Here is a 20000-nt window from a genome sequence, read left to right on the forward strand (position 1 = left end):
GCCTTTGCTTTTGTAAGGGTGTTGATGGAGTTGAAAAACATCATTCATGCCAGCTAAAGGTTAGAAACAGTTAGGAATACGCAGGTCTTCTGCTTTAGGAGGTAGTTCAGTTCAAGGCCTAAATTTCCTTTTTTTTCCCCCAACATTTTTGAATCCCAGCACGTTCTGCTAGAAGCTTTGAGATCAGATTAATTTAGACATGTGCAGGCTTCCCACAGAGCCTGAATGCTTAATGTGGGCTGAAGAACAGCTTCATATAAGCCTGAATTAGGATTTTGTGATTATATAAGAGAGAGAGCTGTTGAAATGGGAATTCATGGAGGTTTCTCAAACTGTCACGGATGTGAAGACTGAGGGAGTAGAGGATGGAAAAAGACAGAACTGAGTCATGTAGTGTGGACGTCACCAGTATCCAGTGAGGCTCTCAGGCCCCTAAGGACACCACCATCAAAGACCAAAGCTGACCAACAGGATGAGATTAATTACATGTGATAAGGCAGAAGCTTTAACTACGTAATTGACAGTAACATCTTGTGGTTTAAGGGCAGTTTCTCATGTTCATGCTTCACAGAATGTTATCTATGTTTCTATTTTAGTCACAAAGCAAGCTTCTTCTGATGTAGCAAAACTGAGTCATTATAAGAGTTTTCAGTCCAGAGAAGGAGATTAATACAGTTTTATAAAAAGGTATATGGATGATTGCTCCTTACATTTTATGGATGCTTGGACACAAACAAGTTGTCAGCTCCAGCTGGGTCGCCTGGGTGAGTCTGTGTGAGGCTGAAAATGCAGAGACACCCAGTGACCCCTGAGCTCACAAAGACATTTCCAAACATACCACTGCAACAAAACACTGAGGCCAAACTTTCTGAAATAACATTTTAGTTTGAAATTGTTTATAAATTCATGGGACAAGCTGTAATATTGCCAGAACGCAGTTGTAATTTTTGAAAAAGAACCTCATAATAGGTTTATAGTATTGGAGAACAGCCTGTCAGCTCACATGAGGAATTAAGAACACAGATTATATCACCTAGAAAGGCTTGGCATCTTTTAAATTATGAGCGAATTTAGTAAGCCTCACAGCTATTTTTTGTAACTTTTTTTTGTTTAAACTATTAACAATTTTGTCTAAATGTTAAAGTTGTGTTTATTAATTGTGTTCACATTCATGCCTTAAACAGGAGGGTATGGTATCATTCTCTTCCTATTTAAAAATGTGTTCTATTTAAGGCCTTTGTGAAGCTCCAGTCATACTGACAATGAACCCACCTGAAAAAGGAAATAGCTGAGCGCAGTACTTCCTCATATGCAAATATGGTCAAGTGTTTCCAGGGTGGGGATGACTTAATTCTGTACTTGACAGATTAAAAGGCAGTTTTTGAACTCATGGGTGTCATTACCGTAGTTATATCTCTGTTCAAACACTACATGATTCCACACAGATAGCTTAGTAGACTGTACACATGAAATTTCAATCAGCAATTGTAAAGCTCACACATTATATGTCATTATTGTAATAATGGAAAACAAAGGTGTACAAGTAGTTTTGGTTAGCCAAACATTTGTAATATATTAATAAAAGAAAATAATAATAAAATTAATAATAATAGTAACAACAACAACAACAACAACAACAATAATAATAATAATAATAACAATAATTTTCTCTTGTCTATTTAATTGGTCAAAGACATAAAAGCTATTTTCAGCTGCTACCACTCATTTTTGCTAACATGCTAAGCTAATGGGCTTATAAATGTTGCTTGATATTTAATATTATGAAAGGAAATAATAAAATTTTGTATTCTTCCTAATTTTATATAATTACAATTTTTGTATTTTTGTATATATAATTTTGTATATATATATATATATATATGTGTGTGTGTGTGTGTGTGTGTGTGTGTGTGTGTGTGTTTGTCCGCCTTGTCTGTGACATTGGATTAAGCCATAATCGCTATTTTCTAGTGCTAACAGTCCTTTTTGCTAACATGCTAATGAGCTACTAACTGGCTTGATATTTATTACACTTAAAGGGAACAAAACCCAAAATGTTGTGCTACTTACTACAGCACTTTTGATTTGATATTTTACCAAGTAAATTCCATTTCCATTTGATTTAAAAAATAATTTCCTGTATAATGTAGAAGATGTATGTTTGTGTAGCATTATGATTTCTTTATCCTGTCCTGTTTGGTTGAGCATTTGTCTCTTTAATTACCAAAACTCTCATTTAGATTTTGTACAAGTATCCCCCTGAAATCTGTGCCTTTAAGTAAATTTACAATATTTTCACTACAATCTGTGACTCTGGTAGGTAAAATCACATTAGAGGGATGTTGTTGTCCTTAGTGTGCCTATATTATCATAACAAAGCACTATATTTTCATAATTTAAAATTAAAAAAATTACAGTTTATTTAATCGAACTGAAGCAGAAATTTACTAACCTTCAGCAAATACTTGTCTAATAATTTTTTATAATATTGGTTTATAATATTGGTTTAAAAAACATAGAAATTAATAATAAGGGGTCAGCAGGGCTCTAACAGTTGGATTATTTATGAAATCGCTTATTATAGAAAGGATAAATATAGATTATACTGTAGATATATCTTATTTATTTCAATCACGATTAAAGACAGATGGATGGATTTTATGTTAGAATTTATAGTATTATAGATTTCATTGCACAACACAACACTAAAATTTCTTTCAAGTTCAGTCTGTCATTCTCGCTTCTAACCTAAAAAAAACTTAATGAACTAAATTTTGAACTAGTTCACGAAGAAGCATGAACTTGCACAACACTGCTCATATGTCATATCTGATGCATACGGTTTCTGAGACCTTTTCCATCATCATGTGGTAAAAACTTTACTAAAATTCTTTGTATACAGTCTGGTGTTTGTCTTCTGCCCCCTGGTGGATAACTTTTACACTACAATAATTTTGACATGATAATATACTCTACATACATTAAATAACTTGTTTGTTTTTAAAATTTTAATTAAAGGGTCAAACAAAGACTTCAGATTTTAAAGATTAGGACAGAAAATTCTAATCTTTAAAATCTAAAGTCTTTGTTTGACCCTTTAATTAAATTTTTAAAAACAAACAAGCTATTTAATTTTATTTCTTATGTTGGGTATGAACGGGTTTTTGCCAGTCATGGCAATCTGTCATCCAGGGAGGATTTTGTGCTTTTCAGTGTTATTTAAATGAACGGACTCTGCAGTTTTATATTTTAAAATAAAATCTAATATTTCTTTTTCATCCACTGCTTTAAGAAACATGGAGCCAGAATTTCTTTAGAAATTTGGGAATTTTCCAGCTCCTACGTTTGCAAAATATTGATTGAAGCTACTGACTGCATGCTCCATGTCATAATTTTATTTAGTTTTAATCTAATTAAATTTTGTTCATTCTTATCAATAAAAATGTTTATTCTGACATCATGATGTGAGTTAACTTGTTTTTATGTTTCTGTCTCAATAATACTTTGTCTAATGTAATGTCTAAAGTGTATTTATCTTTTTCAGGCATTTTTTAATCCCTTTGTAATCCATGAACAGTTAATATAGTTCCGTTTTTTTTGCAAAATTCCTTTGTTGTTCAATTCATAATATCATAATGATCAGAATAAACTTGAAAAGCTTTGCTGATGACTTTTTCTTGGTATACTACATCCCGGTTCTGTGGCAAAAGTTTCTTAATGGAGCCCTCTGACGTCCTCTTTGATTATCTAACTCATTATTTCTAGAGTTGCAATCATAAACTGCAAAAAACTGCTTGGTGTCGCAAACCCGCTGACTGGTGAAACACAGCGGAGAAATATAACTTCATACCAAGTAGACATCCAACTCAGAGTCTGATTGGCTTGTGCTGAGGGTCGGCAGATGATCATCGAGAGCAATTGTTGAACTTGAAGCTCGTCGCTCTTCACTGAAAAAAAAAGAAAAAAAAGAATGTTGTGTAACAGTGCACATTGTATGAGTACCGTCAATCTTTTTATTGCTTCTATATCTTTTTATGATGTTTATGATTTCCCTGAAAACATCAGAAAGCCTTCGGAGCTTAAAACTAAGTATTTCTATTTAAATGGGCAAAATCTGACCCAAATGATTCGTGCAAACGTAACAGATCTCTCTCTACTTAGTTTTGTGTTATGTATAGACAACTCAAAATAAACATCATTTTGGAAAGAAGTTGGATTCTGAACCCTCTTCTATATTCAATATAATCTTGTCTGTATACACTCTGAAAAAGACTGAGCATGCACAATAATAGGAGGCTGAGTTATGTGACTTGCACAAATAGTACCTGTTTTCAGGATCCTCTTCATCATTTTGGGTGGTCTCAAAAGTGAGAGCAGATTTTGGAAGAAGATCTGGTTGTTTGGAAGAACTGTAAACTGTTGCAACAAAAACACCATGAGACAGTGAAACAAGAAAATCTCCTGTGAAAGTTTTAAACATTCCCTGAAGTATGTAGGACTTACAGTTTCCATCCAGGTTGTCCATGCTCTGGGCCTTCTTCTCCTCTTTCTCTTTCTGTGGAGACAGAAACTCCTGAGAGGCCGATTTTCCTGCATGGAGGTAATTCTTCTTCCTCCTTGAAGATGCTCCTCTCAAAGCTAAGATGCAAAAAAAGGGAGTATAAAAAAATTAAAGCTGACCATCAATGCAGGAAAATAGCAGAGAAGAAATGTTAGGAGCATGACTTACGATGCAGCTTTTTGAATACAGTCGTGCCCATGAATTTCAGAAATCTGTCTGCATAAAAGCCGGGCCTGTGAACTGACACTGTGTCCTGAAATGCAAAGAAAGACGTCAGAAACATACAATCACAAGCACATAAAATGTGCACGTGAAAAGAAAAAAAACAAAACAAAACAAAACACACCCCATCGTGTACAAGAGCCTTCCAGGAGTGTTCCATCTTCTTAATGAACCTAAGAATAATCGAAAACGGCAAATTATGATCTGTTCGATCATTTATAATCAATACATCTAGTATGGAAAATGCATAAAATATAATTGACAATTACAGAAAAAATTGTTTTGAAAATGAAAAATTCTAAAAGATTCCTCTAATGGATGGATGTACAGAGCCTTCCCTGCATCATCAGTAGGCCATGTGTTACTATGACAACAGCATCTGCTTTTGATATGTAATCAAACACACTTACATTCACATATTTAGTTTTCAAAACTTGATTATTGGAGGCCAAGTTCAAAGTACCACAGCATCACAGTCATTCCCTATCAGACCTTATTGTCATTCACTCCAGCATGGACCTGCCTTCTCTACTTCTCCAGCTCCTGGTATAAGGATGTTTAGTCAGCCCTCCTGCTGCCTGTCGCAGTAAGACGGTTCTTTTATGTTTCTCGTTTAAATAAAGTTCTGTTAACCATTCTTCTGTCTACGTGAGGTCCATCCCTGGAATTTAATATCAGACCAAATGAGACAACTTTCATCTCCTAAAACTCCAACAGCTGGTTTCCTCACTTCCCAGATGTTTACAGACAGCTGTTAAAAGATGACGAGATGCTACACTAATTGATGTGGAATCACTGCAATCTGTGTTTAAATTTGACATGTACTTTAGTCCTTTGGCACATGGCTTGTCCAGTATTGTGTGTGTATTATACAATATTCTCTATCTCGTGGCCAATGTAATTATAATATTCTCAGGAAATTTTTAGTTACAGCCAGCTATAATATATTTTTTATCTTCATACCTTATACTCAGACCTCAGTAACTGGTGTTCATATAATGAATTTCCAACAGATGAGCTTACCTATATGACTGAAGGATATCGATGATCCCTAAAAAGATGAGCAGGTTCTCGTCCTTGTGTTTGGCAGGAATTCCACCCATGCTAAAAGAAGAATATTTTAATAAAAACCTTTCAGTTGAATTTAATAATATTTAGCATTTTTTCTGCAACTGCTAAAATCTGCAGCCTTTATAACCTCTGACACACTGCCAGGCTTCCGTTATGGTGCAAAGAGCTCATTTAAAGCGAAGTTAGGGAAACTACGTGTTTAAAAATGGTATTTTTCTGGTTTATATGCTCAACAGACAATGTGTTATGTTTGTTTTTGCCAAAGATCTGCTTACGTCTCATCATCAGCCACTGGTTCTGGGCCCTTCACGCTCCCCTGGATGGACTCCAGGGCAGTAGAGTAAAGGACCTTCTGTCCTCGCCTGCTGTCACATCTGCTTCCTCTGTCCAGCGGCTTCCTGTCCAACACATGAATGCCCAGCAGGAGACTGTAGTCCATGATCTTAAAGCTTTCAAGGACCTGATGGGAACAGACAAAACATAAGCAACCTCACATGAGTGAAAAAAAAGATGCTTTGAGTATAAATTACCACAAAAACAAGTTTTAAACCACCTACAGCTTAACTGTTTTATTTAAAAAAGGAGCAAATTGACCTTTTAAGCACCCAAACCGGCAGAGTTTAGAGATTAAACCCTTTTCTGCAAACTAAAAGTACAATATGATATAAATCTAAATCCTTCTGTCCAAACACTGAGATCATGAGGTAACTCCTGTAAACAAAGAGCTTCTTAGTGTTCACTAGGTTACCTAACATAAACACACAGCCACTGAAGTTGCATACAGCAGCTGAGTGAGAGTATTACTCCTAGATGGAGCAGTTTGTTCTGTATGTTACAGCTGCTCAACCTGATCAGGAGTCAGGTGCTTCGTCCTGCTGGGTGTTAATCCCTCATCAAGCAGCCACTGTTTATCGCTAATGAAATAAACAGGCAAGGACTAATGTGGTCATCAGAACAGCTCAAGAATGAGTAAGCAGGGTCCAGCTCAGTGTCCTGGCCTGCAGGGGTTGCATAATGTTATCAAAGTGGAGAGTTGTTCAGTGATCGGCTTAACTTGGTCCAGCAATAAGCAAAGAGTTAAACCCCGCCGTGAGTGCTCTTAGTCTTGAAATGAAAAGTTGATTGGACAACCAAGAGATTACTTTGAAAACTTAATCTGTGAGTATTGAGCCCAGAGAACTTTTAGTGCATTAAAGCAACAGAAAATGGATTGATAATGAAAATGATCAGTTTCAGCTACTATATAGTTTCAGACAATACAAATCCAAACACAACAGCATGTCTGGATTACTGTTATTTTCATTTTCATTATTTATCATTTTCATTATTTTCATCGTCATCATTCTTATTTTCATCATCTTCATCATCGTCATCATCATCATCATCATCATTTTCATCATCATCATATAAAATTCATGGGTATTAATTTTATTTGCATGAATCCCAGCGATTTCTTGGACCAATTTAGTTCTCAAAATTTGAGCAGGCCCATCATAGATCTCTCACTCCAATGTCTGGTGTATTACATTGCCCCTAGTTATAAGGATGGATAATGACTATTCTAATTTTCAAATAGTCATCTAGTAGTAACAAATTAAATAATGCATTTATTTTAAACAGGCCCTGGTAGTAATGCATTATCACTACAAGCTGGCAATAATTTACCAAGCAATTTGCTAACAAACAGAAAAATGCTTAAAGGGGTAGTGCATCCAAAATGTGTTTTTTGAGCTGTAAAAAATCATAGTATAACTTAATTGTAATGAAAACTACCTAAACTGTTGATAAAATTTGTAACTTTAATTTTTAATTTTTTTTTTAAATGGGATTTTGTGGTTAAAAAAGACTAATAACGCCTCCTACTGGGTAAAACCAGGTTTTGTTTTTCATGATGTAGAGCTGTACTTTGTGCTTCTCTACATCATGAGATTCGGCAAAGAAGCACCAGAAGACACTATCAGAGGAAGTGAAGACAAGACGAAGAGAAAGAGCAAAAAACAAGACAAGAGTCAACATTGAACTAAACTTTTACTGGCTGGAGAGAGCTCAGAGAAGACACAAGAAGCAGGACGGATTAGCTGTATTAGAGAAAATCTGCCAAAGTTCAGTAGTGGGGTCATAAAGGTGAAGGTTTTTGAAGTTTTATGGAATTAGCTGAGCCTGAGTTTACATTCACATCATAAAAAAAACAATAAAACAGAAAAACATTGACAACAGACTGAAGAAAATGATGATACTGTACTGAGCTGCACACTCAGCTAGCAAGATTCACGGATAGCACTTTAAATCAAGTTGTAAGTAACTCTCAAATGTCATTTCGTACTTAACCTGGAAATGCACAGTGCTGTTCTGTAGATCTACACATTATGGGCTAAATGGAAAAGTAACACCGTGGGTCTCACAATATTAGCAACATTGTGTTAACCAAAACTGAACGCATGCCAGAGTGAGTGGATGGGAGTATTCAAAGATCTTTCACATAATTCTCAGCAATTTGACTATTATTTATGCTTGAAATGTACATTCTTAGTAATAACACCTCACCAAACTGCAGCTCAGTCTATTTTTATGCACTCTTCTCAAAGTTAATATACAGTACTTAACTAGCATGCTAACAGAGGCTTTCAGCAGCAGTGTAGCCTGACCTTTAGGTAGATTTAGTGGTGGTGGTTTATTCCGCTTAGATTGCATTGTCAGCTTTGGGACCTAAATCTTTTTCCTACCCCCCTGAGGGTGAACTCTTTCATCGAAATGTGTAAATACGCCAGAATGTTTAAATTACCCAGAATGCTAACTATTAAGCTCTACTATGCTAATAGATAACAGATAATTGTGCAAACATACTCGGCAGTCCCTCTGCAGGGTCTTCATCATGGCGTTGTGCGTGTCTGGGTCGAGGTACAGCCCCTCATGCATCGCCTGAAAGTCCAGATCTTTGAAGGTGGGAGAGGACTTGGAACGCTCTTTGCGTGAGGCCCGGCGTTTGTAAGAGGAACCCTTTAGATCGTAGTTGTAGTGCATCTTCATGGCTCGTGGCAGCACATTGTTCATTACCACTACACGGACAGTGATGCCACCACACTGGATGTAGTAAAGACCGTAGAACTTGGGCAACAATGTCCTCGGGTTCTGATTGAGATTCTACAACAACAAAACAAGGATGAAGACGCAAAGATATCTGCTTTCTATAATGTTGATACGATTAATTGATTTTCAGTGAAGTCATTAAAAGAGATGTAAAACAGAAGTTGAAATGGCATCCTAAATGATACGATTGAATTCAGAAATCATGATAGAAACGTGGTGATAATTACAGATTACAAATGTCGTAACCAGTCAGTTGCATGTTTACTGTAAGGTTCTCAAGATTACAAGGAAATGTTTGCTTAAGCAACTCACCATGTAGTAACCAGGAAGCAGTTTTTGTAAGAACTCAGCCTCTTTATGCTGCACTGTTTTGATGATGAACTCATCGTCACTGGTGAGGTAGAACCAGGAACTGCTGGCACCAGGGTTGGACAGCTCTATTAGCGGCTCATTACAAATGGAGTACTGAAATTAGAAGTGAAGCAACAAAAATAACATTTTGCAACCAATGAAGTAGAATCTAATGCCTGAAAGTGCTGAATCAGACTGATAACATGGCTTTAAATGTGTTTGAGTCTAGACTCCCACCAGATAATCGTCTGGTTTGATGCCAAAGAGCTCTCTGAAGTAACGAAAAGCCAGTGGGGCGTAGGTTTTCAGTCGAAAATCTGGGAAGTGATGTGCTGGAGTCAGGTTGCTACCCTCACTGGAAAACATAAAATATGACGAAGTGGGACAACAATTAACAATATTTTCAAGTTTTTGTCATGGTCATGCCTTGTATATTCTTTATGCATGTAACAAAATCAGGACAAGTAAGCGTCATTTGTTTTTGTGAGGCTGGAAAATACTTAACCTAAACTGCGCCTATTACTGTAGCATTTCAATTTTGGGTGGGAATATTCAGACCAGCTGCGTGGATTATGGAAGAAAATGTTCTGTTTAATGAGGCCAATCTGGGATTTAAAGATTACAAATCACAAAAACAAAGTTTAGCCTGATGTGAATTATATATTTTCAGATGTGTCACCATAGAATTTTACATTGAGCCCACAATTAATCACAGGTAAATGGAAGAATGTCGTTTTTTATGGTCTAAGTAAAAACATATACCTCTTAAACTTACTGTGTGTAAAGGTGTGTGTATAAATGAGTGTGTACCTGGGCAGGAAGACACTTTCCACCACAGAGAAGTCCTGCATGAGAACATCTCTGTCTGGTTTGGAGCTGAGGTTTCCCACAGCATAACCGATACCAAGCTGGATGGCTCCTTTCAAGGCTGCTGCTGTGGGCTTAATAAAAAGACAAACTAATTAGTTCTTCCATGGCTATTTGTATTAGCTTAACAATTCTTTCATTTTTGGTTAATTTATCTTTAGCAACAACCACTTTGGACCAAAATATCTCAAGTATTAAACAGATTAGCAAGTTCCCCTCGGGATAATTTGCAGTGACTTTGTTTATCCCTTTAGCTGTACTTTGTTTAGTGTTAAGCTTGCAAATATGCTCAGAGGTGACGTTAACCTGCTACACAGGCATGTTTGCATTGTTATTCAGTGAACTGTTCCCAGAGTACAGCTTTGTGAAGCCCTTGTTATGGTGTTATGGTGGGCTGTTGTATAAAAATCATGCTAACAGATTTGGAGGACAGCTAGCTAAACTTTGTATGATGCGACTAGATCTCCCTTTTTAAAGGTAAAGGTTCTTGCTACATGTAAAGTACTGGTACTTAACTTTTAAAGTTTTTTTTTTAGATATTTTGGAAAGATAAGAAAGAAAGTAGATAATTTCTTTTGCCATACAGAGTCAATGCTACGTAACATATTACGTAGTTGCATAACAGAAATACCAATTAGCAGCTTGTCCTTCTGGATGGACTCCTTTGTTCAAATGATCAAAAACCTACAGACATATTGTTGTGCTTAGGACAATTTAAACCAGTTCGCACAATTATCAGATCCTGTTTTGTTAGGTTTAGGAACCAAAACAAGTTTAGGGTAAGTAAAATAAATGTATTCAGTAGCTTAACATTAGCTGGAAACAAAATATGAAATAAACTGATGTGTTACTGAGAGCTGACTTTAACACTTTCACCTTGAAATGATAATTTTATAATTTTTCAGACACCTGTTTGCTAGCTGCACAATGCTAACATGCCGATGCTATGCAGGTACATGGCTGAGACTGACATCATTACAGTAGTGTTACCACTTGCTATTATTACCATTACCACTTGGAAATTACAGTGATACATCAGAACCTTGGATATCACCATATCTTGATATGATGAATTTACATAATTCATGCAAATTCATCCAGGACTTCTTTGAGATATCTCAGTCTGGATCAAACTGATGTGACAGATGTGGCATTTGTGATAATGCATTTATCAGTAAAAAATAATCATTTTTAAACAAACGTTTGATCATATAAAAACCACTGAGTTACCACATCAAAATGTAGAAGCATACTGGATTTTAATTTATGTTATATTTATTATAATAATGCCCCCCCTAATAATGAGTAAGAACATCTGTCATAATGGGTTAGGTATCTGCAGTATTAGAAGCTGCTGCTTCAGGGTTGAAGTGTCAGGACCGTAATTGTTCACACTGGCTACTTTGTAGAAGTAGGAATTGTTAAGAATAAGCGTCCAGGCCCGGACTGGTGGTCAGGACTCAGAAGTGGCCTGACTGGTCTGCTTGTCAAAAAAAAAAAAAAAAAAAAATTTGTGCTTGTCAATTATCGCTAATATGGCTATTGGTCAAAATGATGGTAATATTTCTTTAAATGATAAACACGAGCAAAGTGTGCAGAGGCTGAACAGCTGAGATGCAGAGAAACATGGTGGTGAAATGGACTGGTAATAAAAAGGGGGAAGACAGATGAGAAGGAAGCAGCAACTGTTGAAAAATTTCAGATATTTTTTGAATCACCAGTAGCAGCGACATCATGTGATTTCACTGTTTAATGAACGAGTATTAGAAGATGGCTGTGTGTTACAAGCTGCAAACCGCTATCTGAACAATAGTTGAGATTCTCCGTGTAGCTGTAGTAATGACTTGGGTACAATTTGCTGTAATAATGATCTTAGTACTACTTGTTGCCTATACTTCATTCTAAGGTTAATGTTGACATGGTTTGTTGCTGTACAGTTACATCTTTCATCAGCCCAAACATAAAAGCAACTGGTTATTCCAACCTTGGACAGCGGGCTCTAAATGGGATTTCCTAGTATCATAAATAAAACATTAGCTAATTTTTGTGCTGTATTAAAGTGACAGATGGATATTTCAATCCTGAGGCTGCTCAGCTTAACTATTCTGTCACGTAGGCTTCTCATCTGTCCACATCTGTCCTTGTCCAGCTCAGAAACAGCTGTAAACTGGGCCAATGAGGAACATTTAATTAGTCCAGGTTAAAAGCTGATGAGGAAACTTTGTGACTTCATCATTGTGTTTATCTGGTTGTAAATAACGTGACTGCAGCGTTTTATGCTTGTTGGCTTATTTTAGTACATGAAATATTTGGTGGGTCGTTCTGGACCAACCATACCTCCACAGGTGGGCTACTGCATGGAAAAGTTTGGAAACCCCTCATAAGGTTGGACAGTCTCTTATCTAAGTTGAGTTGACTTTTTCATTTTTAATGCTACTGAATCACATCAGGTGCAGGTGCTGTTGGCCACTTCTTGTTTTACTGTGGCAGTAAAAACAAGTTGTTGATGTTAACATATTTATGGTAAACTAAACTATTTGCTGACAAAATGACACAGTCATGTTTCAGATTAACATAATGTAAATAATGGAGTCCTGCTGTGACTTTTGATGAGAGTGGAAGAGAGAAAAGCTGGACTGGTGACTTACAGTTGTGTGTGAATGTTGGTCTATATAGAATATTGAGCTTTGGTGATTACTTAACTTACGTGTGTGTGTGTGTGTGTTTGTGTGTGTTGAGTGTGTGTACTTATATGTAAGAATATGTGTGCAGTGTATGAATTAGGGCGGCCTGGGTAAGTGTACGACTCCCAGCCTGACATTTTGGCTCTGAGAGTGATAAACCGTTCATGTACTGTAAGAGTGGCACCAAGAAAGCTCCGGAAGTGAGGTTGTAAAGAAAAAGCCATGAGACTCTGTTTGTGGTCCTCAAACTTTAGCCTCTGGAACTGCAGAAACTTTGCTTTTGGTCATTTCTTACTACATAATTGGGTTGGTTGTCTACAGTAAAAAGGATAAAGAGTCTAATGTAGCTAAAGGATGGTCATATATGTAACTAAATGTCATTCATTTTTCTTATTATTCCTATATATATATATATATATATATTTATAAAATGCATTATAACAGTAATATGGCTTCCAAGGGTGTTTTTTCCCAACATACCTAAAGAAAAATGCTAATATTTTTATATTTTTGTGATGCCTTTCAGTAAATAGGAAGATTAGAAATAATAAAAAACTTGATAATGTAAAATTAAACAAGTTAAAACCTCAACATACACTTTCATTGTATGGAAACGAACCTACTCAAACAAATTTTGAGTCTTGTTGATCAAGAGAGGCTGATGATGGATGTCAATGCTCACTAACCTTTCTGTGATCCTTTGATGCTTTAGAGGCTTTAGTTCCTCCACTGTCGGCAGTAGATGTTGACATGTTTTGAAGTGAAAGAGCTTGAATAAAGGGAAGCTCAGGTATCCTTCCTCCAACTCTGAGGACAACTTCCTTTTTTCCCCTCAGCGATGAATGGGTAGATGCAGTGATTTACTGTCAGTGGGCTTTACCAAAGCTGCATTTCCCAGGTATGCTGCTCCTGTAGGTAAAGAGAACAGGGGTTAAGCAGTGTGTCACATTTGCATGCATGTCAATGCAAAGCACATGCTAGCTGATGTAAAAAAAAAGGATGCCTTTGGCTGATCACTCATGTTGCATTCACATCAAAAACATGAGGCTTGTAACAATCTCTTGGAAAGAGAAAAGAAATCTGTTAGTCTGTCATGTTAAATTGTTCTCATCCCCTGATGCGTATTGTCTAAGACTTACAGAAGAGTCTGGTACTCATACAGACCTTTGCTGTCTGGGCTGCTGCTCGGTTCTGGGGTGCCTTGGTCGGTGTTTGAGTCTTTTACTCCAGAATGCTCAACACACAACAATCCTTGATCCCAATTAAGAAGGATTGCAAAAAACCCTTATGTACCTAATCCCCTTCTCTCACAACAATGCACAGTGCGTTGGAACTTAGAGCCTCAGCATCCCAAAAGGGAGATGGAGATTACCAAAATGCAACTCTACAAAAGTCTTAATAATCAAATTGTAAAAAAACAACACAAAAAACAAAACAAACAAACAAACAATAATAATAATAAAAAAAAAATCCCATTGTATATAGTATGTAAAGGTGATCTGATTTTATGATAGGTGGTTTAAGCCAGACATGGAAATATATATTTCCGTTTTTTAATGATGAATCAGGCATTTTGGAAAGTGCACCACAGTTCAGGTAATTTTGCCAAAGGAAGGTGCTTGAACAGGGGGCTTTCTGTGTTTACATGTATGCAAGTCATGTCATCTCGCCTCGCTTGCCAACATTAAGGTAGAGACACTGAGAATCAATAGTTATTTTTCCTCCTGAGACTTCTTTTTGTGTCATGCAAACTTGCAAAGAGTAGCTCATATCCTACCAGTCTGTTTATTTTTATTCCTGCTTCAGGATGTGGTAATGTGGTCTGACTCGAGGAGCATGAAACTGGGTTACGGGGGGTCATGAATCATGAAGTAACTTTGTTTTTAAAGGATCTGTCTTGCAGTTTGCAGGTTGTTTGCTTATTTGAAGAGACTGATGAGACTTAGAAACCAGCTACAGATTAGTCTTTTCCAAAGATGACCGAATAGTTAGACTAGTGGAAAAGGCCAAAAAATGATTTCAGGTTTCAGGACTGATGTGATACAACGTGTGGTATGTTTTAATGTTATTAATCTACCTAATTAGAAAGATTAGTTGGATGCCATGGCTGATTACTGGCACCAGATTTGTGATTACTGTTTTAATAAAATACCAGAATCAAGAAAAGCAAGTCTGTTGTTCAGTTTAATAGACAGATTAAAGTTTTAATTTTACACATTCGCTCAATCTTTTACTTGAATTCATATGAGTTCATTAAAAATATGACGTATTAGATGGATGTTAATATTAGTGTGACATCTTATCATCTGCAGGTTCAGTTATCCGGGTTATGAGCCTGTAGTTTGTGAAAATACACAGACTCTACAGTCACATTATTCAAATGCAAAAAAAGTATGAAAAAATCTTAATTTTGCCACAAATTTCAGTTTGTTTTTTAATTTTTTTTTATAAAGCTGGCTCCACCCAACCGTTATGATGTTAATAGCAGTGCATTCTTTGGTAATGAAGAGCTTGTGGATGAAATCAAATATCTGGGAGTTACTTTAGTTTCAACACAGTCTTTCTAAAAGCTCATAAATACTGTGAAATTTAATCTTCATAACTTCAGACATTTCAGAGCATCCTTGACTGAAGGTGTCTCTGTGAAGTTGTTGCACGCAATGATATTTTCACACAGATTATTAAACAAGGAGCTGGTCTTTTACAGTTTAAACAGCATTAAAACCTCAAGAATCCCGCTACAAAAAAGCTCTAAAAATACAAGAAACCCCTGTCTCATTATCATCGTGGCATAATGTCTAAGTCAATTACTGAACTTTGAACATTTCAGAACTTTAAAGTATGCAGCATGAGTTTTAAAATATTACATTTCTCTCCACCATCCCTGAGCCAGTACACTAAAACGAACGAAACGAAACTACTGGCAGCTTGTTATGGAACAAATTACCACCTTCAGTCTGAGAAAGTTCCAGTCTGTATGTATTGAAAAGAAAATAGAAACTGTTTAAGTAGAGCACTGTAATACACTTTATCATTTTTATTGCCTATTTTAATGACTTATGTAATGCATTTTATAATGTGGAATGTGCAATAATGGGGATTAAATTTACATAATGTTGTAATCTTGTGCTTTTTTTAAGATCATTGTTGTAAATTACATCAGTCTGCCAGAGGACGACAGATGGAAATTAGCCAATGGCTAAAATCTGACACATTTACACATCATTAAATGATAATAAAACAAAACAGTAACTAAAATACAAACTAAAACAAGCTTACAAATACTTGCTGATAAGCAGTTACAGCTAATAATAACGGTGCTATACAGACTTCAACCTCCTAAAGTTTAAGCCAGGTTGCCACCAGCCTGTCGGACATCCATATGTGGACCTGGTTGTTTTTTTAAACTTGTGAGCAAGTTATGAAACACAAAATGTTTTTTTTTTTTTATTGTCCCGATGAAGAGAAAATGTGTATTTATTTTAGAGCCTCCCATCATGAATCATCAAGTAATGAATTTTGGAGGATTTCTGGTTTGTATGTCCAACTTGTTGTGAATGTTTTCCATCCATCCATCCATCCATCCATCCATCCATCCATCCATCCATCCATCCATCCGTCCATCCATCCATCCGTCCATCCATCCATCCATCCATCCATTTTCTATACCTGATTACTCCAATTCAGGGTTGCCGGAATTCCAAGAATGCTGGGATTTCACCACAATATTGTCATTAATGGAAGCAATTATATTTTTCTAACCTTTAGAAAGCTGCTTTTAATCCTAACCTTTATCACACCATTCTTATTTTTATAAATTCACACCATTCTTCACTTTGGCTGTGAGTTTTTAACTTTGGCGCCCCCTAAAAATGCTTTATCCATCTTGCATTCTGTCTCTTCTCTGAGCTCTCTCCAGCCAGTAAAAGTCAGTCTGATGTTGACGCATGTTGTATTTCTGGATGTGTCACTTTCTTGCTTTTCCTTGTTTCCACCACTAAAGTCCATTTCTTTGATGAATCAGCCTTTGTGTGTATCCACAAATGGAGAGTGTGTTGATATCCAGTTGCTGTGATGCCATGCCGTAGAACAAAACACTGCTGTTGTGTAATGCTCCAGGCTGTAATCACAAAGTTATGAAGTGTGGTTTCTCGGTCTCAGGATGATGCAGGGCAATGACAGGTCCAGGAATGTACCTAATGAACACTAGTGCGTCATCGAAACAAGTCAGAAGCAATGACCAAGTTTGTATTTTGTAAGACGTCAATGATACAAGGAGTGAAAGCAGAAGTGACTGAATGCAAAAATATTTGTTCTATCACTATTTCATTTCTCCAACCTTTAGATGTGGACTTTCTAGCATGTTAATCGTGACACCGTTGTTTTGTGGCTATTTCATGAAAGACAGTGAGACTCTGTTCCTCTATGTTCTTATTTTTTCGTTCAGTGATACAAAAATGCAAACGTGTCTTCGGGCATGAACCAGTTAATTATGTTTTCATGGCTGCTTCATGTTTTGCTGTCAGATTTATATGCCAGCTAGAACAAGTCTAGTGTAACAAAGGTGCAATGCAGCTTCCTATTAGCCTTGTTATCACCATTTCAGCTATCTTTTGAAAGCCAGTGTTAAAAATCTGTTATTGCTCTGTTACCAAAATTGTTTGAAAGTGTCAAGGACACTAGAAATATTTTCCTTTGGTCTATCATTGACAAAAACATCTGTAGCAAACGTTTAAAATATTGTCAAAACGAAGATGGTTACTAGGCCGATTTCTGTTGGCTACGCGATTTGGACTACATAAAGTGTCATCCGATGGTGATTTAAAAGTTATGTCAGTAATAAACAGGGGAGAAGTTGGTTGCCAATCAGAAAACAAACCTTGGGGAAGAAGAAACAGACAAAACCAGTCACACTGGCCATACACAGCGACAGGATTAGGGCTACAAAGCTGAGGAAGTTTAAATTTCCATTTCCAATATCTTTTTCTACTCTGATACCTTAAAGAAAAAGATTTAATCAATCAGAAGTATTATAGCTCAGTTAAAAGCTACAGAATAATCATATTCATGAGATTTCCTACAAAATATCATGACAGTTTACCTGCCAAGATATTTCACTACAGACCACAAAAATCAACTTTATGGATATACAAGGGTAAAAAATGTCATGAAAATAAAGTTTCTGGGAATCATAAATGAAGTTCTGTTTGGTGTTGTATTATTTTAACACAAAGCTTCGACGAGTAAACAGCAAATTTAAACAACACCCTCCTAAATCGCCACACAGTTAAACCAAAAGCTCTTTAAGCCTGTTATTAGAACTAAACAGCACAGAATTAGCTGAATTTACTTTGAGATGGGTGTACACCACACAAGTGTTTAATTTGATGGTTTCAGGAGAAGGATGGTAAATATTTAAACCTCCACTCTTGGCACGACACACACTCCAGCTCCTTTGCATGTATGTAAATGATGACGGCTTCTTTCAGGCTTGTCGCAGACATTTTACTTTCTTTCTCTGACTGTGGGGAAGTTGAACTGGTTTCCTCTTGTGATATCATCTTCAGCTCATCTTCCTCTCTGAGCGGCACGCACACGGACCCTACAGGCTGTGCCACATTCGGTCTCTCACTACCCTGAGGTTAGGTATCCAAACAGCAATAAAAGCTGGTTTAAAAACCAAGTGGATAAACAGATGTCTTACCTGAGTGAGCATGGTGCTGAGAAGGCTGCAGGTCAGTCTAACACAAAGGCCAGTGTTTATGAGACTGTGGTGAAATGAGCAGCAAACTGCTGCAGCATCCTCACCACTTCCCTTCTCTCTCTCTTTTCTGTCTTTGTCAGCTTGCCTCTCTCCGCCTACCTGTTGTGTTTGTCCTCAGCAGCTACATGAGTCACTGAGTTGTAGCTTTTTCTTGCAGACAGCAGCTTGTGGAAAATGCTGTTAGCAACATGATGCCCAGCAGTTTGATCAGTTTTTAATCAGTAAACCCATCAATGGAATAATTCTTATGGAAATTCTGAAATAATGAGAAACACATGTTAAAAAACTGAAACCAAGATTTTATTCTCAAGACAAAATGATCTAACAAGCAGCATTAAATAAACAGGAAATGATGCAAGAGAGACCACTTTCCTGCATCCACTTCAAAGGCAATTCTAATCTGACTTTTTGTTTATTTTTTATTTAATGTTACCAATATCTGTGCCGACACTGGCTTGCCGTCAATGTTTTTCCATATAGAAGATATGATGTTTCATATTTTTCAATAAAGTTTATTTGGCGGAAAGAAGAAGAAGAAGAAGAAGAAGAAAAAACAAATTCAGTGGCAACTGGATTTTTACAGTACATTAACTATGTAAAATTAGTCTGAGGTACAAAATATAAATAAATAAATAAAAAATTTAAAATAAATAAATAAATAAAAGGAACAGTTGAAATATTTTTTTAACAAAAAGAAAATAGAAAAAAGGGAAAGAAAATAGAACAACAAGCAGATACATTAAAGGTGCAGTGTGTAACAAACCAAAGGTCAATGACAGAAAAACATATTCTATTAAAAACTGTATTTCTATTGGTACCTAATCACTAAAATAACTAATGTTTGTATTATCTCAAAATGAGCCATTTATATCTACTTGCATGTACATGGCAGCTGCCATATTTGTGCCACCATTATTACTACGGTGTCTCTGAATGGACAAACAACTCTGTGTGTGAAGTGAGAACCCTCTGAACTCTGAACTGCAGTACTGACTGCATAGTTTGGGATAAGTAGCACATTAAAAGGACCATAGAAGAAGACAGTACACATGTACATCATTTGAAGTAGTTATCTGAGGCCACAGGATGCTTTTACAGATGAAAACATATTTATGTCTGAAGAATTTTGGCCGCTGATGGCCACCGTCCATTTACAACGGTGCTTTGCATTTGAAGTAATTCCTATACCCATCTTTACTTCTAGATGTCAGTAATTATTAAAAGCTGAAAAAATAAACAAAAATTGAACAAATTATCTTGCTGCACAAGAGTTCAGTATAAAAATATTTTATTTGGTGATTTGACTGATCCAGTGGCTTGAGTGGCCCTAAATATCCAAAATATAGATAAATATATAATAATAAGTATATAATTGAACTGTAAAAATACAGAT

At 36.3% G+C, this 20000-nt stretch overlaps 1 protein-coding gene across 2 annotated transcripts in view; it reads right to left on the bottom strand.

Moving 5' to 3' along the window:
- pip5k1ba (phosphatidylinositol-4-phosphate 5-kinase, type I, beta a) overlaps positions 1-18664 on the bottom strand; it is a 21432-nt gene extending 2768 nt beyond the window's left edge. Inside the window, exons 1-14 of one of the 2 annotated variants that reach the window (XM_041969977.1) lie at positions 18548-18664; positions 13530-13752; positions 10103-10233; positions 9530-9647; positions 9254-9406; positions 8699-8995; positions 6130-6314; positions 5807-5887; positions 4908-4956; positions 4730-4814; positions 4504-4638; positions 4326-4416; positions 3851-3947; positions 711-780 (exon numbers count right to left, since the gene is read on the bottom strand). In XM_041969977.1, coding sequence (XP_041825911.1) covers positions 742-780; positions 3851-3947; positions 4326-4416; positions 4504-4638; positions 4730-4814; positions 4908-4956; positions 5807-5887; positions 6130-6314; positions 8699-8995; positions 9254-9406; positions 9530-9647; positions 10103-10233; positions 13530-13595 — 1527 coding nt within the window. In that variant the 5' untranslated portion in view covers positions 13596-13752; positions 18548-18664 and the 3' untranslated portion in view covers positions 711-741. The remainder of the gene's footprint in view (positions 1-710; positions 781-3850; positions 3948-4325; positions 4417-4503; positions 4639-4729; positions 4815-4907; positions 4957-5806; positions 5888-6129; positions 6315-8698; positions 8996-9253; positions 9407-9529; positions 9648-10102; positions 10234-13529; positions 13753-18547) is intronic. The other variant, XM_041969978.1, reaches the window with a different exon arrangement.
- Positions 18665-20000: the final 1336 nt, after the last annotated feature.

Source organism: Melanotaenia boesemani, chromosome 19 (assembly GCF_017639745.1).
Source record: "Melanotaenia boesemani isolate fMelBoe1 chromosome 19, fMelBoe1.pri, whole genome shotgun sequence".
In the NCBI taxonomy this organism is placed as follows: Eukaryota; Metazoa; Chordata; class Actinopteri; order Atheriniformes; family Melanotaeniidae; genus Melanotaenia; species Melanotaenia boesemani.